Genomic DNA, 20112 nt, shown 5'->3' with positions numbered 1-20112 from the left:
TTGGCAGTCAGCAGAAGTAGCCTGCAGTACTGCACCCTAACCACTGCACCACCCTGGCTCATATTCTCTGAACATAGTTTCATTCTGTGGAGTTACCCTCATAGGGTTTGGCAAATCGTCCCTGCTAAGAGTCTATATTTGTCTCCTAGTATCTTTTCTCATCCTTATTATTTGGCCTTCTAAATGTTTTACAGCTGAGCTGTTGGTTTAGTTTCGGAAATCTGACACTATATAGCTGAGCTAGTAATTTGTTTTCCCTGGGAAGACATATTTGGGTTAGCTTGACCCCCTGAATTCTCCTTCAATTCAGTGATAAGAAACAAACATGTTTATAGGACACATATACAGTTCAGAAATTGATTCCTGTTCTGGAATGGTAATTAGCAAAAAAATATCATTCCCAAGGCATGAGTAGAGCTAAACAGGGGCAAACTGTCCCCCAAAATTCTTGCATGAATAGCTCTGGAATATATTTTCATATTTATGTAAAAATCCAAAAGGTGACTTAACGTTATATGGTTAGTTTCCAAAATCTTCTTTTTAAAATAACCTTTCTGCAAAAGTCTCCGAAGGAATGTAAAACAACTAAATAAATAAAAGCGAAGCAGTGTACTATATAAGTACATTACTGCTTGAACAATTCAATACAGAACATAGTTTGAAGCATTAAATTAAAACAAGGCACATATAATTATAGACGGAGGCAATTCCATAATCTGAGAATACATAGAATAAATTCTTTCCCTGTATTTGAGGGACACAACTACATCAACATGATATCCTGGAGAGGGCAGAGCTAAAAGGAGAAGCTGTAAAAAAGAAAGAAAGAAAGGAAAAACAAAAACAAAAAGCCATAATCTTCAACTTTGACCCTGAAAACAAACATTGCACATCTTTCCACATTTTCATATAAAGTTATTTTGACACAATGTACTGATCGATATCTGAATTGCCTCATTACAAACTAGTCACTGATCTAGAGCTCTATATACAATATAAGTCAAAATAAGACATGGCCAGGACATCCCCGTGGTGCCTCTGGCAGTGCAAATGGAACTCAGGAGACCTCTTATTTATTATTATTTTATTTATTTTATTTTTTCATATTTATATACCGCCCTATCTCCCTAGGGACTCAGGGCGGTTCACAGGCAATTAAAAATACATATAAATACAAACTAAAATGACAATTAAAAAACTTATTCTATAGCCGAATTATTAAAAAACAATATAAATAATAAAAACCCATTTAAAACCAGTAAATTTAAAATCTAATCCAGTCCCGCGCAGATGAATAAGTGTGTTTTAAGCTCGCGACGAAAGGTTCGGAGGTCCGGAAGTTGACGAAGTCCTGGAGGGAGTTCGTTCCAGAGGGTGGGAGCCCCCACAGAGAAGGCCCTTCCCCTGGGTGTCGCCAGACGACACTGCCTAGCTGGCGGCACCCTGAGGAGTCCCTCTCTGTGAGAGCGCACGGGTCGGTGAGAGGTATTCGGTAGCAGTAGGCGGTCCCGTAAATAGCCCGGCCCTATGCCATGGAGCGCTTGGGCTGCCACAGGCGCCCCAAGGTCAAACACAACCCTGATGCAGCCCTTAATGAAATAGAGTTTGACACCCCTGGTCTATTACAGGTAATAGTGTAAAGATATTTCTGATCACTACTTAGGGTTGAATTGTCCTATTCAACGCTGAGTAGAATAGAATTATAGCCTCTTATGCTCCTGGAAATCTTGCCCTAGACCAGTGATGGCTAACCTTTTGTGGACCGAGTGCCCAAAGCGCGTGCATGCCCAAACCCCCAAAATGCAATGTGTGCTGCCCCACACATGTGCCCCAGCCCCAGCGCATGTGCCCTACTCCCTGTGCATGCCCATACCCCCCTACGCCCCACCTCCCATGCACATGCATGCAGCCCTGTACATTCACCAAGCCCCCATGCATGCCGGTGTGGCTCCGCATAAGCACCCCCCCTGCGCATGTGCTCCACTCCTATGTGCCCCCCACGTATGCATGTGTGCCCCCTGCATGCCCCCTGCCTTGTGCATGTGCGCAGCCACCCCGCATGCAACCCCCCACATGTATGACAGAGACCCGAAGACCAGCTGGCTGGCAGGAAGAGTGCGCTCATGTGCAGCAGAGCTGAACTGGGGCAATGGCTCGCGTGCCCACAGAGAGGGCGCTGCGTGCCACCTCTGGCATGCATGCCATAGATTCGCCATCATGGTCCAAGGCCCTAGGCCAAGCTCCTATTTGTGGCAAGTTCCCCAACACCACTTTGGAGCAGAAGGGGGGAAAAATATTGCTCTCAGATTTTTTTTCAAGAATCTGATAAAACAGTGTGTCTTCTATGCAGGAAAATTAAAGGAACAAGTGAACACCCTTAGATTCCTCCTATGCTGAAAAAGGTGGGTTGGCTATAAAAGCCTTGCATCTGCAATTGGTCTACCACTGACCAAAGGGCATGCAATCAAACAATATTTTCTCCTCTGTTCACAGCATCCCCAACTGAACACCATCTGACTGAAAAGATGAAAGTCACTTACTTTTACAATGTTTCCATGACCTAACAGTGCCTAGGTAGTCCAGTAAGATATCATCCCTAATTGCACAGGCGCTGCCTGCTAGATAATGAAAATTTCGATGGACTGTAGGTATTGGTCAGAGCAGTAAGGTAACTCAAGCAATCTCAGTCCCATTACCCACTTGGAATGATCACCCAAACAGAATCCAAATAATTTGGCTCATCCGAAAATGCCTAAAATTATATTGCTACAGATTAAGACACTTTGATAATTGCTGAAATAGAAGCAATTACTCTTTTTTGTATTGCAACGGACAAAGAAAATTATACTCAGCAAGGCATTTTCTTACATCCATGCTAGCAGCCAGGTTGGATGACTAATATTATTTTTTTTAAAAAAATATTGGTAGTTTTATGGCTGTTTTGGAATAGATTCAAAAAAAATGCCATCAACATAACCTCTATCAATTTATTAAGGCTGTGAAGAAAGCAATCTATTTGGAAGGGCAAAATATTCAGCATGTGTTTGTGCAAATGCATGACACCTGTCAGAATTGTCTTTTCCCAAGATTATGCTACAATACTGAGCAGCCATGTATGCCTAGGAAAAGACCCATGTGTTTGGAACAGATGCTCTATAGATACTCACCCTACCCTGACCCTCAAATTATGTTTTGGTTTTTGAATCCAGATTTCTGCACAGCAGCCCTATCATTATAATACAGGCTTTGTCCCAGGATAAATTGCCAGAAAAATGGGAAGACTGCTAAACTAACTTTATGCATAATGCGTTGAAAGGTGTTGGAAACAGCTGTCAGAATCAGCTGGGATAGTTTTGGTTTGGTAAACTGTACTGTAGGAACCCTCTGCCTTCTCTATTATTATAGCATTTATTCAGTAATACTTTCAGAATGTTTAGCAACTTGTTCCTCAGAAACTAAAAATATAACATTAAAATTTCAACTAGAATATATTTTTAGAAAAAAAAACCAGAGCTATAATTCTTAAAGGAAAGATTGTTCTTCCAGGTTTTCCTTGTAACCATGGTTTGGGAACTGTCAGATATGCTGGATAACAACTATTGCTAACATAGTGTAAGCCACCCTGAGTCTTCGGAGTCTTCGGAGAAGGGCGGGATATAAATGCAAATAATAATAATAAAAAAAAAACTACTGAAAATTTCCCCCCATACTTAATAAAATGTTTTGAGAATATTTTTATTACTAAACCCTTATGGCTTGATTCCATTTTATAATATTTGAAAGAATGCTGTACTCTCTAGCACCATCTCTGAAAAAGTTGCTGGTGTTACATTAATCTAATTAATCTAATTAATCTAATGAATTAATTAATTAATTAATTAATTAAAGTGTTTAGACCTTTCAATACATGGGGATCCAACCATGGCCAATGTGAAATGCATGAATAAGGGCAATGATATTTAGAGCTTTCTGTATGCCAGATAAATATTTTATATTTGTAATTTGTAATTCAGGAGGATACACACTAGTTTCCAATAACGCTTCGTGGAATATTCTGAATCCTTCTAGTTTCAGTGAGAAAGTTCATGATAACATTTATATAGTTTTGAAATCGTAGGACTGAAAAGCTCTCCCATTCATGCACTTCTTAGCCATAGATTTCTTTTTACTCAGATAATGCAAAGTGTTAGAAAACTTTGTATTATCTGATGTGATGGATAATAACATTAATAATCCTTCAATTCAGATGAAGACTACAGCTGTGTATCAAGAAACTTGGTTAGTTAGCTGTGACACTTAAAATTCAAGTGTCTTTGGAAATACAGTCATGCGTATAGATTCCAGATGCACAAAATTGAGAAGTAATAATAATGTGATTTCAAGCTTCAGTGAACTATAGTAGAAGTGGGATAAAAGCCCACAGAAAAATGGAAGATGCTGCATGGTTTTGATTTACTTATAAACTAATCTTTGAAGTGTTCTGACACCAAGTGTATAAAATGCGTGTGTCAGAAATAGAGTTTTTTACTTTTAGAACCCATAATTTTAGCCAATCTCTATACATATCTATGCAGGGAGATAAACCAATCAGTAGACCAAGGAATGTAAAAGAAATCCATCACAGATTTCTTTTAGCTGTAATTACCATAATCCACTAGAGTAAATTCCACCATTGCACATCAGCAGTAATGAATGGAGTTTGCTATCAAGTTTTGTCAACTAGAAAAAGTTTATAAAAATAATATATTTAGGGGGGGAAAAAAATAAGCATGTATCTTGAACTTTATGGAAAACATTTTATTTAACATACTAAAGGAAACATATAGAATAAATACATAGAGTACATTAAATATAGAGCAATTATATATAACTTAAATAGAAAATATATATATAAATTATGTAAAATATTTTAACATGCATATGATAACAATGGTGATTTACAGGACTTTTAAAAAGAATCCAGAGAAATTACATGCACTAAAATAGCATTTGAGCGCCATTTGAGATAGCTTAGATTTGTCTAATCAACATGCTGTTAATGAGAGTAATGTGGACTAGTACCTACAAAAAGGAGTCATTTAGATGTTGTTCTGCTTTACTTCCATTGTTCCAATTCATAAAATCATATAATTTTTTTAAATTTTGTACAGTGTTTGGAAATAGGACTGGGAAAAAGTCCATTTATTTTTATCCCACCTTTATTATTTTTATAAATAATTCAAGGTGGTGAACATTTCCTATTTTCCCCACAACAACCAGTGACACGCATATTCAAAAACATGTTATAGATATGTTTATCCCACATAAAATAACTCTGCATTTAAGATTATTCCCAGCCCCAGCACCCGAAGAAAAATAGCTAAAAAAATTATAAACGTTGAAAAAAAATATGTGTATTGCTTAGTTTTCATATTTTGTCAATCTAAGGCTGCCAAAACTTACCTTGGATATAGATTCTCAGTCTCAACAATCAAAGCAGGGTCAGAATATATCATATATGAATGAATAATTGTAAGTTAAACTGAATTGACTGATTATAAGGTATTCCATTTATCAAATTCTGATTCCTCATCTGAATATACATCAAGATACATGCATATATGTATGCATACCAGAGGTGGGTTTCAGCAGGTTCTGACCAGTTCTGGAGAACCGGTAGTGGAAATTTTGAGTAGTTCAGAGAACCGGTAGTAAAAATCCTGACTGGCTCCGCCCCCATCTATTCTCTGCCTCCCAAGTCCCAGATGATTGGGAGGAAATGGGGATTTTTGCAGTAACCTTCCCCTGGAGTGGGGTGGGAATGGAGATTTTACAGTATCCTTCCCCTGCCACACCCCCCAAGCCATGCCCACCAAGCCATGCTACACCCACCAAGCCACACCCACAGAACTGGTAGTAAAAAAATTTGAAACCCACCACTAATGCATACATACATCTCCTCTTTCCTAAACCGAAGCTGGGGGGGGAAATGGAAAGGCTAGAAACAGAGAAGAAAGAAAATACAATTCACTTGGAAAGGGAAGAGAAAGAGAAAAAGGAAATCAACCTGAATAGAGATGAGAAGAAGGGAATAAGTAACTTGAAAGAAAGGAAAGTCCTAATACCACCACCCCAAAGATTAAATCAAGGGTGAAATGCTCCCAGATCGGACCGGATCACTCGATCCGGTAGCGATGGTGGCGGGTGGTTTGGAGAACCAGTAGCAATAATTCCTGCTCCCCCACCTGCCCATGCCCAGCTCAGCCGCACGATCATCAGAGGTTTTTTTTTTTTTAAACATTTTTTCGGCCGAAGAAAAAATGCTTTAAAAGTAAAAAAAAAAGCCTTTGATGATCGCGCAGCTCAGCTGTGTGCTAGCCAAAAAAAAGGGGGGTGGGTCCGTTTTTCCTCCCAGTAGGCTTCCCTGAAGTTTCCCTAAAGCCTGCTGGGAGGAAAAATGGACTCTCCCCCACCCCATTTTTTGCCTTGTCCAGCAAGCCTCCTGGAGGAGGAAACGAACTTCCCACCCCCACCCCGTTTTTTGTGTTGTCCAGCAAGCCTGCTGGAGGAGGAAACGGACTTCCCACCCCCCCCACCCCATTTTTTGCCTTGTCCAGCAAGCTTCCTGGAAGGGGAAACGGACTTCCCACCCCCACCCCGTTTTTTGGTTTGCCTAGCAAGCCTGCTGGAAGGGAAAACGGGGTGTGTGGGGGGGGTTCGTTTTTGAGAGAGAGAGAGAAAGAATGGAGGCAAGGAAGGAAGGAAGGAAGGAAGAGAGGAAGGAAGGAGTACAAACCTGGCACTAGACGCAGCTTCAGAGGATAATCCAGGGCTGGAAGGGACCTGGAGGTCATCTAGTCCAACCCTGCTCCAGCAGGACATTGCTAGTGAGTTTCTGTTGTTTGATCCCCCAATCACATAGCCACACCCACCCAGTCACATGAACTCCCACCAAGCCACGCCCCACCAAGCCACGCCCACAGAACCGGTAGCAAAAAAAAAAATAGATTTCACCTCGGATTAAATTCATCAACATCTCCCAAATAATTGATAACCACCAGCTAATCTTTAAAGACATATACTATATACCAACTGTGCTTGCACACATTCAGTATCGACCTTCTTCCTAGACAAAATAAGAAGACTCTACATTCCTACAGCTGCCATTCAAAAATATTTACTTGGGGGGCGGGGAATAACTTTTCTATTTGATAACCATTCAATTACCTAGCTAAACTTTCTTGAAAGTGAATGTTTTGTCGCTCATGTGACTTTCCTTCTCAGAGAGTTTATTGAATGCAAAAAGCTTTCTGATGAGTAATATTTCATTATTTTCGTGGTCTCGTATTAAACTACTTACAGTCAGTCTGGTGACTTCACAGTGAAGAGCAGGAGAATCACTAAAGCCAACTCCATACACTTGAATGTTGCTGCAGTTGGAAAATCTAACATCACAGAAGCCTCTATTGAGTAGACTGGTAATCTCCACAGAATGCTCTGATATGGAAATAAAGATGTGACAATCAACTAATTATTTATTTGTATTTAGTTACTTACTCTATATTTTTTTTACTGCACCATTTGATCAGATTTCTGGTGGGTCACAATTCAAATCAAGTGAAAAATAAACAGAAACATGAGAAACAATAGCATGATGTCCAAAACACGAACTATCTAAAATCTGAATGGCTGCTCAAAAATAATTGTTATAGCTAACCTGCAGAAAGATAAAAGGAAGGATAAACCAAGAAGGGAAAGTATTCCAAACCATAGAGACTACTCCAGAGAAGAACTGTTTTGGGACCCACACATTTTAGTATTCATGCAAGGATAGGGTTCGCAGCAACTGCTCTTTACATGAGAAGATGAACCAGTTAGATTTCATCTAGAGAAGAAGCTTCTAAGGTATTATAGCTTTCAATTTCAACCAGGATTTTGAAATGGACCCAGAAACTTATTGATAACCTGCATTTTGTAGCAATTGAAGCTTCCAAATCATTTTCCAAGGCAGTTCCAAGTAGGGTGTGTCACAGAATTTTAGTCATGTGATGATATGTGCTTGAGACACTGTTGCTAAGAATATCCTAATCCAAGTATATTTGCAACTAGCATATCAATGTCAGCTGGCTAAAGACTCTTCTGGCCACCACTTCCATCTGTTGTTTAGCAAAAGCCATGAATGCATCAGGATCGTCTAACTGCAGATCAGTTCCTTTAAGAGAGTGATTCTATCTGGAGTTAATGTATGTGTACAAGTACAGTACATGTAAGCTTTTATTTTATATAAAAAAAACCCTTTTATTTTAAACTTTACCCATGAGTCTTTATTGTGTAAAATACTAGCTTTTGCTTTCCTGTGTCAAAAAGTTAAGTGTCAAACTTACATAGCAATTTCTGAGAAAAAGCAATATGAAAACATGGATTGGCATTGTTCTTACATTTTATGTAGCAACCGAAGCCATCTGCTCAGGAAAATGTTTCTCATTACAGTGTGTGTTGTTAAATTCATAAGATTATCTTGTTCAAAGCTGACTAGGGACTAATGAAAACACTTTTTGTATTTGGTCTATTCAATGCTCTTGCCAATATGGTGATTCCATAAGTATATAAATGTGGAATAATGTGCCTGGAACACTAGTCTATATTTCTATTTCTGGAAATGTTCCTTGAATGTTACTTCATGAACTATCAATTTTAACTTTATGGACTTACTTGCAAATTACCATAGATATTAACATTAGCAAAATCTGTGAGAATTCTGCCAAGAAACACCATTCTACTCAGTATGCAACATTATATTATTCTGATGTCTTTTCAGTCTGCAGTAAATAAGCATGGCATAAGAGCCAGATTGTTCTAGTGGTTAAGCCACCAGACTAGAAGAAGGAAACTATGAGTTCTAGTCCTGCCTTATGCAGAAAGCCAGCTGGGGGACTTTGGGCCAGTCACTCTCTTTCAGCTCAACCCACCTCAAATGGTTGTTGTTGTGGGGAAGACAGGAGGAAGGAGTATTAAGTATGTTCGCCATCAACTATCTCGACATCAACATAGATTAACTCCTTGTTTTTCTTACAAGAATTGTACAGCTCTTACGCTGTATTTCTATACCACCTGTTCTGAAAATCATCTCAGGTACTTTTTATGGAAAAATTCTAACTTTTATCACAAGAATTATGTTAAAGAGCAAGGCAAGCTCTATTTCTGATATCTTGGGAATCTGCTGCTTGTAAAATGGTATAGACAAGCAGATGACTTTAGTTTTATATAGCGTATAAACAGTTCCAGATTTTGGAACAGATACCCGCAACCAGCTAAGTAGTTATTAAAGCAGCTACTATACTTTTATGTCCGCCACATAAGTAGGAACAAATCTCCTACATTTATCATTAGTGTGGTTTATGACTGGGAATTCAGAAGATCTGATGCAAACTTCTAATTGTGTAAGGATGGGTTAAAATGTTGGCTGGAATGATTTATGGAGTATAATTTGTTTCATTGAAATTTATTGCATAATAACAATAAATATGGGACTGCAAGCATTGAATTAGGGTATGAAATAGTCTATTGAATCATAACAATTTGTTGTACTCAAACAGTTACTAATGAATGAGATATTTAACCGATCATGAATTTCTTTGTTCCCGAACATTATTTTATTCTATCATATAGCATTCAAATTACTACAATAATATTGCTTTGAACTAACTGTGATTCTTCTCTTTTCTTTTCGAAGAAGCAGGGAAATTGAAATTGGAAGCAAGCATGGAGGAATGCCCAAATTTCCTTTCCCAGACTATAAAATCAACCTGTAATTTGCTGCTACCTTTGGAGTCATTTTGCTTTTTTTATTTATTTCTTTATCAAAGTCTGAAATTGCCCATTGGCCTCACAGAGGAATGTTATGATTACGTAACAATTTGGCTGTTGCAAGCACACAAAATCATACTACACACTGATTTGAGCCAAACATCAAGAAGTGTTTAAGGAAGAGTAGGGAACGGACAGACGATGACAATCACTAGCATAAAAAGGATCATTGTTGCGAAGAAACCCAACAACTACTGGAATAGAAAGCAGCCTGTATCCCTTGCTCATCTCAGACACTTGTATCCAGGGGTGAAATGTAAAATTTGTTACTACCAGTTCTGTAGGCATGGCTTGGTGGGTAGGTAATGTGACTGGGTGGGCATGGCCAACTTTTTTGGCCAAAGAGATTGTTAAAAATGCTTTTAAAAGCCTCTGATGATCCCAACTGAGCTGTGCGATCATCAGAGGCTTTTTTTTTACTTTTAAAAGCATTTTTTCGGCCGAAGAAAAGAATGCTTTTAAAAGTAAAAATAAAATTTCTGATGATCGTGTGGCTCAGCTGGGCATGTGGGGGGGCCAGGGATTTTTGCTACCGGTTCTCCTAACCACCAGCTGCCATCGCTACCAGATCGGGCGATCCGATTCAAACCAGGAGCATTTCACCACTGCTTGTGTCCAATGAAGCAATATTTGTAAACACCACGATGATGAAAAGGCCATAAAATGATGTTCTTTGTGTGATACCAAGATAAATAGACTTCTAAAAAGTGACTAAAGCAAAATGAAAAAAGTCACTACACAAATATTCCAGGTAATCAGAGTATGATTTTATCTGTATAAATCTAGTTTATGAATATAAATATTACTACTACTAGACCAAGATGTTTAACAAAAGAATATTTTTCATGAGGCATGAATACTTGAATATATATTTGATTAGGAAAAATGTTAAGATTAATGCTGAAATCAATTCAGCTATTGAAAATGGACCACACTTCCTTTCTTGCTGTTGGATCACATAGCCTTAAAAAAAAGAAATGTTAGTGACTTAAACGTGCGCCCTAATCTATTTTTGTAGATTTTTAACAGTTCTGTGAAAGATCTGTAATTAGTAAAAAGAAAGAAATTCACTTTTCTGTCTGAAAAATTTGTAAAAAAAAAAAAGATGCTATCATTTTAGATCTTATATGTATTTGTATTAAGGGAAGTTTAATGATTATTCAAAGTACTGAATGTTGCCAGTAGTTGTTAAACAAGTGGTTTTAGTAAAACAGAGATTCTAAACAGATTTTTCCATACAGAACAATTCTTTACAAGAGCAGCTAGATTCATGTCTTTTTTAAGTACCCCTATTCATTTGAAAGTTAACTTTAATGCACAATCTTTTCCATTTACTTAAAAAAATGGTGTTTCAAAATACAATGGCATTCATATAATACTGTGTTTCCCCAAAAATAAGACCCTGTCTTATATTTTTTTGAACCCTGAAATAAGCACTTGGTCTTATTGCCATGCGCTCAAAAGCCCGATTGGGTTTATTATCAGGAGATTATTTTGGGGAAAACAGGATACCTATTGGGAATTACTAAAATAGCTATACCTTATTGTGTGGTTGTCTGTGAAGCTATAGTGTATAGTGTAGGGTATGTATGTGTGTATGTATGTTTGTGTGTGTTATGTATATACACAGAGGGAAACAGATGATTTAGGGCCAAAAGATCCAAATATCAAACTACAAATATAATTAAGATTTTAAAACTTTTTAAATTATTGATATGTACTAAAGATTTCATTTTATAGCCATATTTAAAAATAGAGCTGACACTGCTGCAATTTTGGATTTTTTTTTAAATCTGCAAGTCAAATGTTAACATGTTCAGAAACATCTCTTCCTAGTCTTGATTTTAAATTAGGTCAGATAATATCCTGCCAAAAATGCTTGTAAAACTCGCAGTACAATGAAGTGTGACCCACTGTTTCAAGGTCAATACCATTGCTGGGAACAAAAGAGAGTTTGAGAAATGGAGTCTATGAAGCTGTAGCAAGATCTATGAAAGGCTGCTTTAAGGAGTTCCCAGCAGGTGTCATCAGCATCCCTGGGCTTTCTACAAAACATTTTCCCCACTTTAGATCTGAAGAGCTACACAGTCCTATTGTTTTATACTTCAAAAGTGACTCCTATATATTGTCTAGCACATTTAGCATTGCAATTTCATTCATTTATTTTAAAAGAGCAGCAAGTAGGTATAGGTAGTCCTCGATGTACGACCACAATTGAAACCAAGATTTCTATTGCTAAGCACGACAGTTATTAAGTGAATTGTACCCCAAGTGAAAAAGAACTGGAGAAAAAAACTGGAACTTTGTTATTAGATATGTTGACAGCAGCAAGACTATTGTATGCCCAAAAATGGAAGGACACTTCGATTCCTACTATGGACGAATGGTTGCAGAAATTGATGGAGTTGGCTGAAATAGCAAAATTGACCACTTTGATTAAAGAAAAGGATGTAAGTTTTTTTGTTTCTACATGGAGACCGCTTCTGAACTTTGTGCTTGAAGTAAAAAAGAATGAAACTTTGATTTTGGGTTTTACTAAGTAGATTGAGTTCATGTACAGAGTATCGCATAGATAATATAGGAATCGGCGAGAAGTGGTACTGTCCCAGGATGGCAGAATATTATTACATGATGGTTCCTCAAATGGATACCCATTATCTGATGACTCTTCAAATGGGGGCCGGCATATGATGATGAAGATGATATAAAGATGGAAAAGATAGACAGATAGCATTTATGGCAACTAATCCATGATAAAGTCCTGGTCAAAAGATCTTAATAAGTCCAGGATATACTGCTAATCCGTCAATAGCCCAGTCCTAAAATCCTTAAATATGAGGTAGGTGGCGCTTCCATCACCGCCGTCGGTGTCCACCGTTGTTTCCAGATAAGTCCCCCGGCAGATCACAAACCAGTCCCAAAATGTCTTCCACAATAGTCCCAAGGGACCAATCACGGCCAAAGAGTCCCAAAAGGCCATAGAAAGTGCAGATAACATTGCACCATTAGGAAGAAACAGGCCAAAATAGGCCAGGACTCCTCCGACGCCTACCACACCGCCGCCCTCCGCCAAGCTGCTCCAAGGCCAAAACCTCTCCAAGGCAGGCCACTCACTCCAAAAGGCCAGGCCCTGCCCAAAGGCCTGACCACTCCACAGGACCAGGCCTTTTCCAAGGGCCAAGCCAGGCCCCTCTGAGGGGGGCCAGCGAGCTGTAAAACGCTGCAGATCCCAACGCGGCAGGGAGCGAGGCCGGAGCATCATGGTAGAGAGTCTCAGGCAGGGAAGACGACAGAAGAACTGGGAACAACCAGTTTGCCCCCGTCGCCGCTTGAAACAAGGCAGGGGGGAAGGTCGGAACACCGCCGGAGGAAAGACAAGCCGCAGCCTCATCTTGCATCTGAGAAAAGACGAGCGCCTGGAAAAATGGCCGCCATTCGCCGCTCGCCCTCGCCCTCCCGGCCCCGTTCTCAGCAGCCGTGAGTCCGAGAAGGTCCAAAGACCTCTCCCACGGCTGCCGAGGAGATGACCCAGCAGCCCGGGGGGCGCAAGCAGCTCGACATGTCTCCAGGACGCCACCATCCGCAGGACACCATCCCGTCGCCAGCTCCGATCTCCTAGCGAGACGCCATCTCGCGTATGCGCAGAGCCATTTTTTAAAATCTCCCCTAGTTTTTTAATCAGCCTTTAAGACCTAAATTCATATTACTGAATTTTGGTAACTAGCCAGCTTACTTTCTTCAGTATTATTTTTCTTTTTTCTTAAAAAATAAAATAAAATTAAAATAAAGTTGGGAATAGGATAAGAGACCTCTGGGAGGAAAAGTGGTACTGTTTCCAACCTTAACTCTCACAATCCTCACAAAATACACTACCACAATTGGGGTCATTTTGCTGGTGAATTTTGGTAGCATGATTTCAAGCTGCTTTTCAAGTTTGGAGAAGATTTAAGAGAGGCATAAGAGCAGCTTGTTTCTCAGGGGGCTTCAGCTTCCATTTGCAGCCTTTAAAAAGCAAGCAAAATGCAAAGATTCCAGCAACGGCACTCCATCATTGGTGCACCTTCTTTGTCTTTCCTGTGGTGGGAATGATGGCCCCTGACTCAAGGGAAGCTGCCTTTGCGTATTAAAAGAATAATAAAATCCAAAAATGTGGTGGGTTAAACAAAAAGTGTTTTGCTTTACTGCTGGAAAATATTTCTGTTTTTCCCCCCTCTACTTTCAGTCAGATTTTTGATAAATGAAATTGAAATATTAACTGTCATTTTCTGCTTATCAACACTCATCAGTAATTTCAGCAGTTGTGTAATGCACAATATTGCTGGGAAGGCAGGATGATCAGGTTTGATAAATGATAGGCAATGCAAAAAAAATAAAAGTGTTGTGCTTTTCATGGGGTTTCAATCAAACTGCCCACTGTTCCCTAGCAATTGTACAAGTTTTTTTTAAAGAAATAATAATAATAACCTATATGTCCCACAGAACTACTACAGTATGTTTCAAGAAATAACTATAATTACTGAGATTCTGTTCCTATCAATACTAATTTACTCACTTGTTTGAACTTTTAATTCAGTTTCCTTGGCAAATTTCCATAGGTGGAGAGAATTCTAGGGGTTAAAATCTATACATCAGGTTGTGAAACACTGTTTTAATTTAAAGTTGCAAGTCATAATATCACAGTATCCCTATATTCTCAAAACAGTATAGACCCAGTATATTTATGAGTAAAATTATGGTATTCAGAACAATGGTACTCTTGGCAACTCTACTGCCTGGAGGTTTAAAATATACTGTAGTGCCATGAAAGCTTGTTAAAAAGGATTCTGCCAATTTCTAAATCCCTACTACTACTGCCTTTCTTTCCTCTAAAATCCCTTTGAGATGCTGACTTTTTCTTCTAGGGCACCAAATAGTTTGAGAAACAAAGAGATGATGAAAAAAAAAATCAATGTCACTGCCTGGTAAGGGGGACAGAAAAAACAGAAAGTGCATTTGTGAAGAGGGTTATGTTCTGAAGGAACAAAGGTTTTAGCAAAGGAAGAAAAGAGAGGGGGGAAAAACTGTGTGTGTGTGTGTGTGTGTAGGAATGTATTTATAAGTCCCATAGACTACACAATACTGACAGACCACTGGCTAGAGAAAGCACTCCTCTCAATCATTAATAAAAAAAAGGAAGCAATTTTCCTCAGATTCTAATTCTTCCTACTAAGAAAGCCAAATTTTCCCTGGAGATTTGGAGGAAAGATGGGATGTTTTTGGATTCAATTCAGTCTTCCTCAGCCTGGTGTCCTCCCAACATATTGTTGCTGCAAATCCAGGATGCCAGATCAGTAAACTGATTTAGGATTCTGTCTATGGAGAAGGCTGCTTGGGTTGGAAACAAATTTGATTCCATTTATACATTTTGTTTTGTTCTGTTTTCTTTTAAATTTGAGTTGGTACCTCAGAAGGTAAGAGCATCTGGCTTACCTTGTGCTGTTGGATGCTAAGCCAAATAAAACTGGTTAATAGGGGACTCTTCAGAAATACCAGGACTATATGTTTTACATATTATACATATATACATATTATGTTATACATAACATGTATCTTTTATGTACACTGAGAGCATATGCACCAAGACAAATTCCTTGTGTGTCCAATCACACTTGGCCAATAAAAAATTCTATTCTACTTTACCTAAGAAGTTGAAAAACATCTCTGAAGAAGGTAGCTATTAGGTATTTTCATACTGTTGCTAAGAAAACTACCTGGACATGTCCTTAAAGTTTTCAGGGGTCAAGTTTGACTTGAAGAAGGAAGCTATACACTTAAAATTCAGTAGTCGGCAAATAACAAACTTAAATAAATTATGCTTGTTATAATCTTTGTGGCTTTGGTAAAATAGCATACAAGTGAAGAGGAGATGATTAACAAAAGAGATAGAAGATAGATAGATAGACAGACAGACAAAGGATACCTAGATAGCTAGATAATAGAGAGATAGATATATAGCATATATCTATATGTACGTATGTGTATATGTATATGTAGATATGTAGATAGATAGCTATAGATATATAGGTATAGATATATAGATATCTATATCTTTATATCTATAGATATATATATTTATAGATATAGATATATTTCAATTATGAGGAAGCCAGTATTAGAGCAACCCAAATACAAAATCTCCTGAAACAATACCAGTAGGAACAATTTGAGCACACACTTTAAAGTTAAATTAGAATAGAATAGAATTATATTTTAGAACCTAAAATATTAAATTAGAATATTAATTTAATATTTAATTTAATATAAATTAAATTAATATAAATTAAATTAAATTTATTATTATAAATTATAATATTTATAATATTAAATTAATATTAAATTAATTAATATTATAAATATTAAATAATATTTAATTAATATTAAATTAATTAATATTAAATTAATATTTAATAAATATTAAATTAGAACCTGGTAAATTTCTGTCATTTGTTGTCAAAGCTGACAAGGAGAGGTAACCAACACTGGCATTTGCTGAATGCTAAAAATTAGCCCATATTATGTTTGCTCTATGCATATGTTCTGAAAGCAGGCATATATGTTTGATTGATATTTGTCCCTGCTACTTTTTTGAACTTTCTTACAAATATTTCTAACAAATTAGTGGACTGCATTTATCCCATTTGTGGACTGCAGAAGTGGAGTCCTGTGATTGTGGACATTATTTAACAATTCTAGAAATTGCCTCTGTATCCATTAAATTTGAGTTGGTACCTCAGAAGGTAAGAGCATCTGGCTTACCTTGTGCTGTTGGATGCTAAGCCAAATAAAACTGGTTAATAGGGGACTCTTCAGAAATACCAGGACTATATGTTTTACATATTATACATATATACATATTATGTTATACATAACATGTATCTTTTATGTACACTGAGAGCATATGCACCAAGACAAATTCCTTGTGTGTCCAATCACACTTGGCCAATAAAAAATTCTATTCTACTTTACCTAAGAAGTTGAAAAACATCTCTGAAGAAGGTAGCTATTAGGTATTTTCATACTGTTGCTAAGAAAACTACCTGGACATGTCCTTAAAGTTTTCAGGGGTCAAGTTTGACTTGAAGAAGGAAGCTATACACTTAAAATTCAGTAGTCGGCAAATAACAAACTTAAATAAATTATGCTTGTTATAATCTTTGTGGCTTTGGTAAAATAGCATACAAGTGAAGAGGAGATGATTAACAAAAGAGATAGAAGATAGATAGATAGACAGACAGACAAAGGATACCTAGATAGCTAGATAATAGAGAGATAGATATATAGCATATATCTATATGTACGTATGTGTATATGTATATGTAGATATGTAGATAGATAGCTATAGATATATAGGTATAGATATATAGATATCTATATCTTTATATCTATAGATATATTTTATAGATATAGATATATTTCAATTATGAGGAAGCCAGTATTAGAGCAACCCAAATACAAAATCTCCTGAAACAATACCAGTAGGAACAATTTGAGCACACACTTTAAAGTTAAATTAGAATAGAATAGAATTATATTTTAGAACCTAAAATATTAAATTAGAATATTAATTTAATATTTAATTTAATATAAATTAAATTAATATAAATTAAATTAAATTTATTATTATAAATTATAATATTTATAATATTAAATTAATATTAAATTAATTAATATTATAAATATTAATTAATATTTAATTAATATTAAAATATTAATATTAAATTAATATTAAATTAATATTAAATTAGAACCTGGTAAATTTCTGTCATTTCTTGTCAAAGCTGACAAGGAGAGGTAACCAACACTGGCATTTGCTGAATGCTAAAAATTAGCCCATATTATGTTTGCTCTATGCATATGTTCTGAAAGCAGGCATATATGTTTGATTGAGATTTGTCACCGCTACTTTTTTTGGACTTTCTACAAATATTTCTAACAAATCAGTAGAATGCATTTATCCCATTTATGGACGGCAAAAGTGGAGTCCTGTGATTGTGGACATTATTTAACAATTCTAGAAATTGCCTCTGTATCCATTAAAACTGAGAAGGATCAGCAATATGATGTGATGGCCAATTATATAATGAAGCCTCTTGCAGTGGGACCTATTTGAAATTTGCCCTTGATTGCTTCAGCAACCTCAAGGCTGTCACTACGAGCATTACCCTTTTCCAATGAATTGAACTTGAATACACTAAATTAATACAGTTACTGTGCTCAGATCCACTTTAAATTTATCTTGAAATGCCACTGAAACAATTATGAGTGAACAATTTTGGGTTTGTTTCCCAAAATTTTCTAAAATGTGCAATCTATCATACTTCCAGTTCTGAACTTTGATAAGACATACATTTCCTTACATGTCTTATCAATTACTTCCACCTACTCTTTTTCAGAAAGTCTATAGGCTACACTGCTTTAAAATGTTCCTTTCCCCTAAACCGCAGGTGTCAAACTCAATCGCGTCATGTGATGTATCAACACATATTGCGATTTTTTTTGCCTTTCTGGAGTTGGGGTGGGCATGGCCTGTGTGTAATGCATTCACATGGACTGCCAGTTTGACATCCCTGCCCTAAACTAAGCATACACCATAAGAAATTGAGAGCATAGGAAACAAGATTCTAAGAGACTAAGCTTGCACACAGTGGGAAATACACATTTAGCACAAGGAAAGTGCTAACACCAGCGGTTGGCCCATTGCACTCATGGCTGAAAGCCCCAAGTCACTTAAGAGCTGAACAATTGCTGAAAGTCTCAAAGTGATTAAAGTCTTGTCAGTTACAGGCAGCAGCTGTCTGCAGGCTAATTAAGATCTCAAAGCTGAGCTGGTTAAGATGAGATTAGCATCTTCCAGGGAAGCACTGCACTTTGGAGAAAAGAAGCTCAGGAAGAGGTTGCTTGTTTAAGCAATCACTCAACTTGGGGGTGGGGGATGGGAAAGCAGGTCATGCACAAAATAACATGTACTAGCTAACTGCAATGGCAAATATGTGACTAAGCAGGAGATGCTGCAAAAGTCATAAATGTGAGCATTGATTGCAAAGTTACTTTTTCATCACAATTGTAACTTCAAAAGATTGTGCTGCCTGAGGCAGTCACTAAGCAAGATCTAATGGCAATGGTGCACCATTTCCATTAAAACTGTGTCTATTCACCTTGCTCCTAATTGTGCTCTTTTTCTCTTTCCTTCTACCTCTCCCAGCATTGCAATCTTCTCCAGAGACTTAGATCTTCTCATAAAATGTTCAAAATAGGATATATTTGAACATGTTCATTTATGCCTTTGGTGAGAATTTTGGATTGATTTGTTCTGTAATCCCTTGTTTGTTTCCTTTGATAACCATGGTATTCTCAGGAGTATTCTTCAATATAAAATTTCAAATAGTGTCAATACTGTTTCTATCTGTTTCTTCAAAGTCTATAAAGTATTACAAGAAAATCCATCACCTGCACTCTGCTATATTTTCTTTTAGGTATGGACACTACACAGTATTTGAACTGCTGGTCTATGGTGTATATCTTGATTGCTGGTTCCTTTACATGTAGTCCTTACTTAACAACACTAATCAGAGCTAGGATTTCTGTTACCAAGCAAAGCGGTCATTAGGTGAAAAATATCATGTGACCCCACCATTTGGCAGTTCCAATAGTTCCACCACCACTTATCTGTGCCACATTCAAATGACGGTTGTTCTCTGCATCCTTCCCCTGCTGGAGACCTACCCAATCAAGGCAGTTGCTGGATTTCTGTGATACCACACGAGGCCTAGAGAAGGACCAGCAACTACCTTGTCAGCAGCAGAAGGGGAAAAAACTATGAATGTCAACTGGGGGTAACAGGGGATGGCAGGGTTAGGCATGGTAGAATGTAGTAGAATGGTAGTAGAACGTAGGGTGGCCAAAAGTGCACAGACAGTGGGAAATAGGTTGGTGGGGAGTTGAAGCATACACTTTGGTCCTAAAAGTGGATAGGCTGCCAAGAGACCAAATTTTGATCATAGAGTTTGTAGGGGTGCTACAATGTCTGTAACTTCAGTTACCAGTCATAACTATCATATTGCTCAATGCTGTCATAACTTCAAATGGTCATTGAATGAATGGTCATTAAGCAAGGACTACCTGTACCTAAAATATAAAAGCTATTCATCACTGCAAAATCTTAGTTGTCATTTTAAAGGCTCATTGTTCTACTTGTGGTTATTAGATTGATCTTCTTTATATTTAATT

At 37.3% G+C, this 20112-nt stretch overlaps 1 protein-coding gene across 1 annotated transcript in view; it reads right to left on the bottom strand.

Annotated features, from left to right (window-relative positions):
- The window catches only part of LOC131203457 (von Willebrand factor D and EGF domain-containing protein-like), a 181398-nt gene that overhangs the window by 33685 nt on the left and 127601 nt on the right, over positions 1-20112 (bottom strand). The window contains exon 13 of the mRNA XM_058193736.1: positions 7340-7476. Within this exon, the coding sequence (XP_058049719.1) occupies positions 7340-7476 (137 nt within the window). The remainder of the gene's footprint in view (positions 1-7339; positions 7477-20112) is intronic.

The sequence above is a fragment of the Ahaetulla prasina genome, chromosome 1, assembly GCF_028640845.1.
Source record: "Ahaetulla prasina isolate Xishuangbanna chromosome 1, ASM2864084v1, whole genome shotgun sequence".
NCBI lineage: Eukaryota > Metazoa > Chordata > Lepidosauria > Squamata > Colubridae > Ahaetulla > Ahaetulla prasina.
This window is presented reverse-complemented; position numbering and strand designations above follow the sequence as displayed.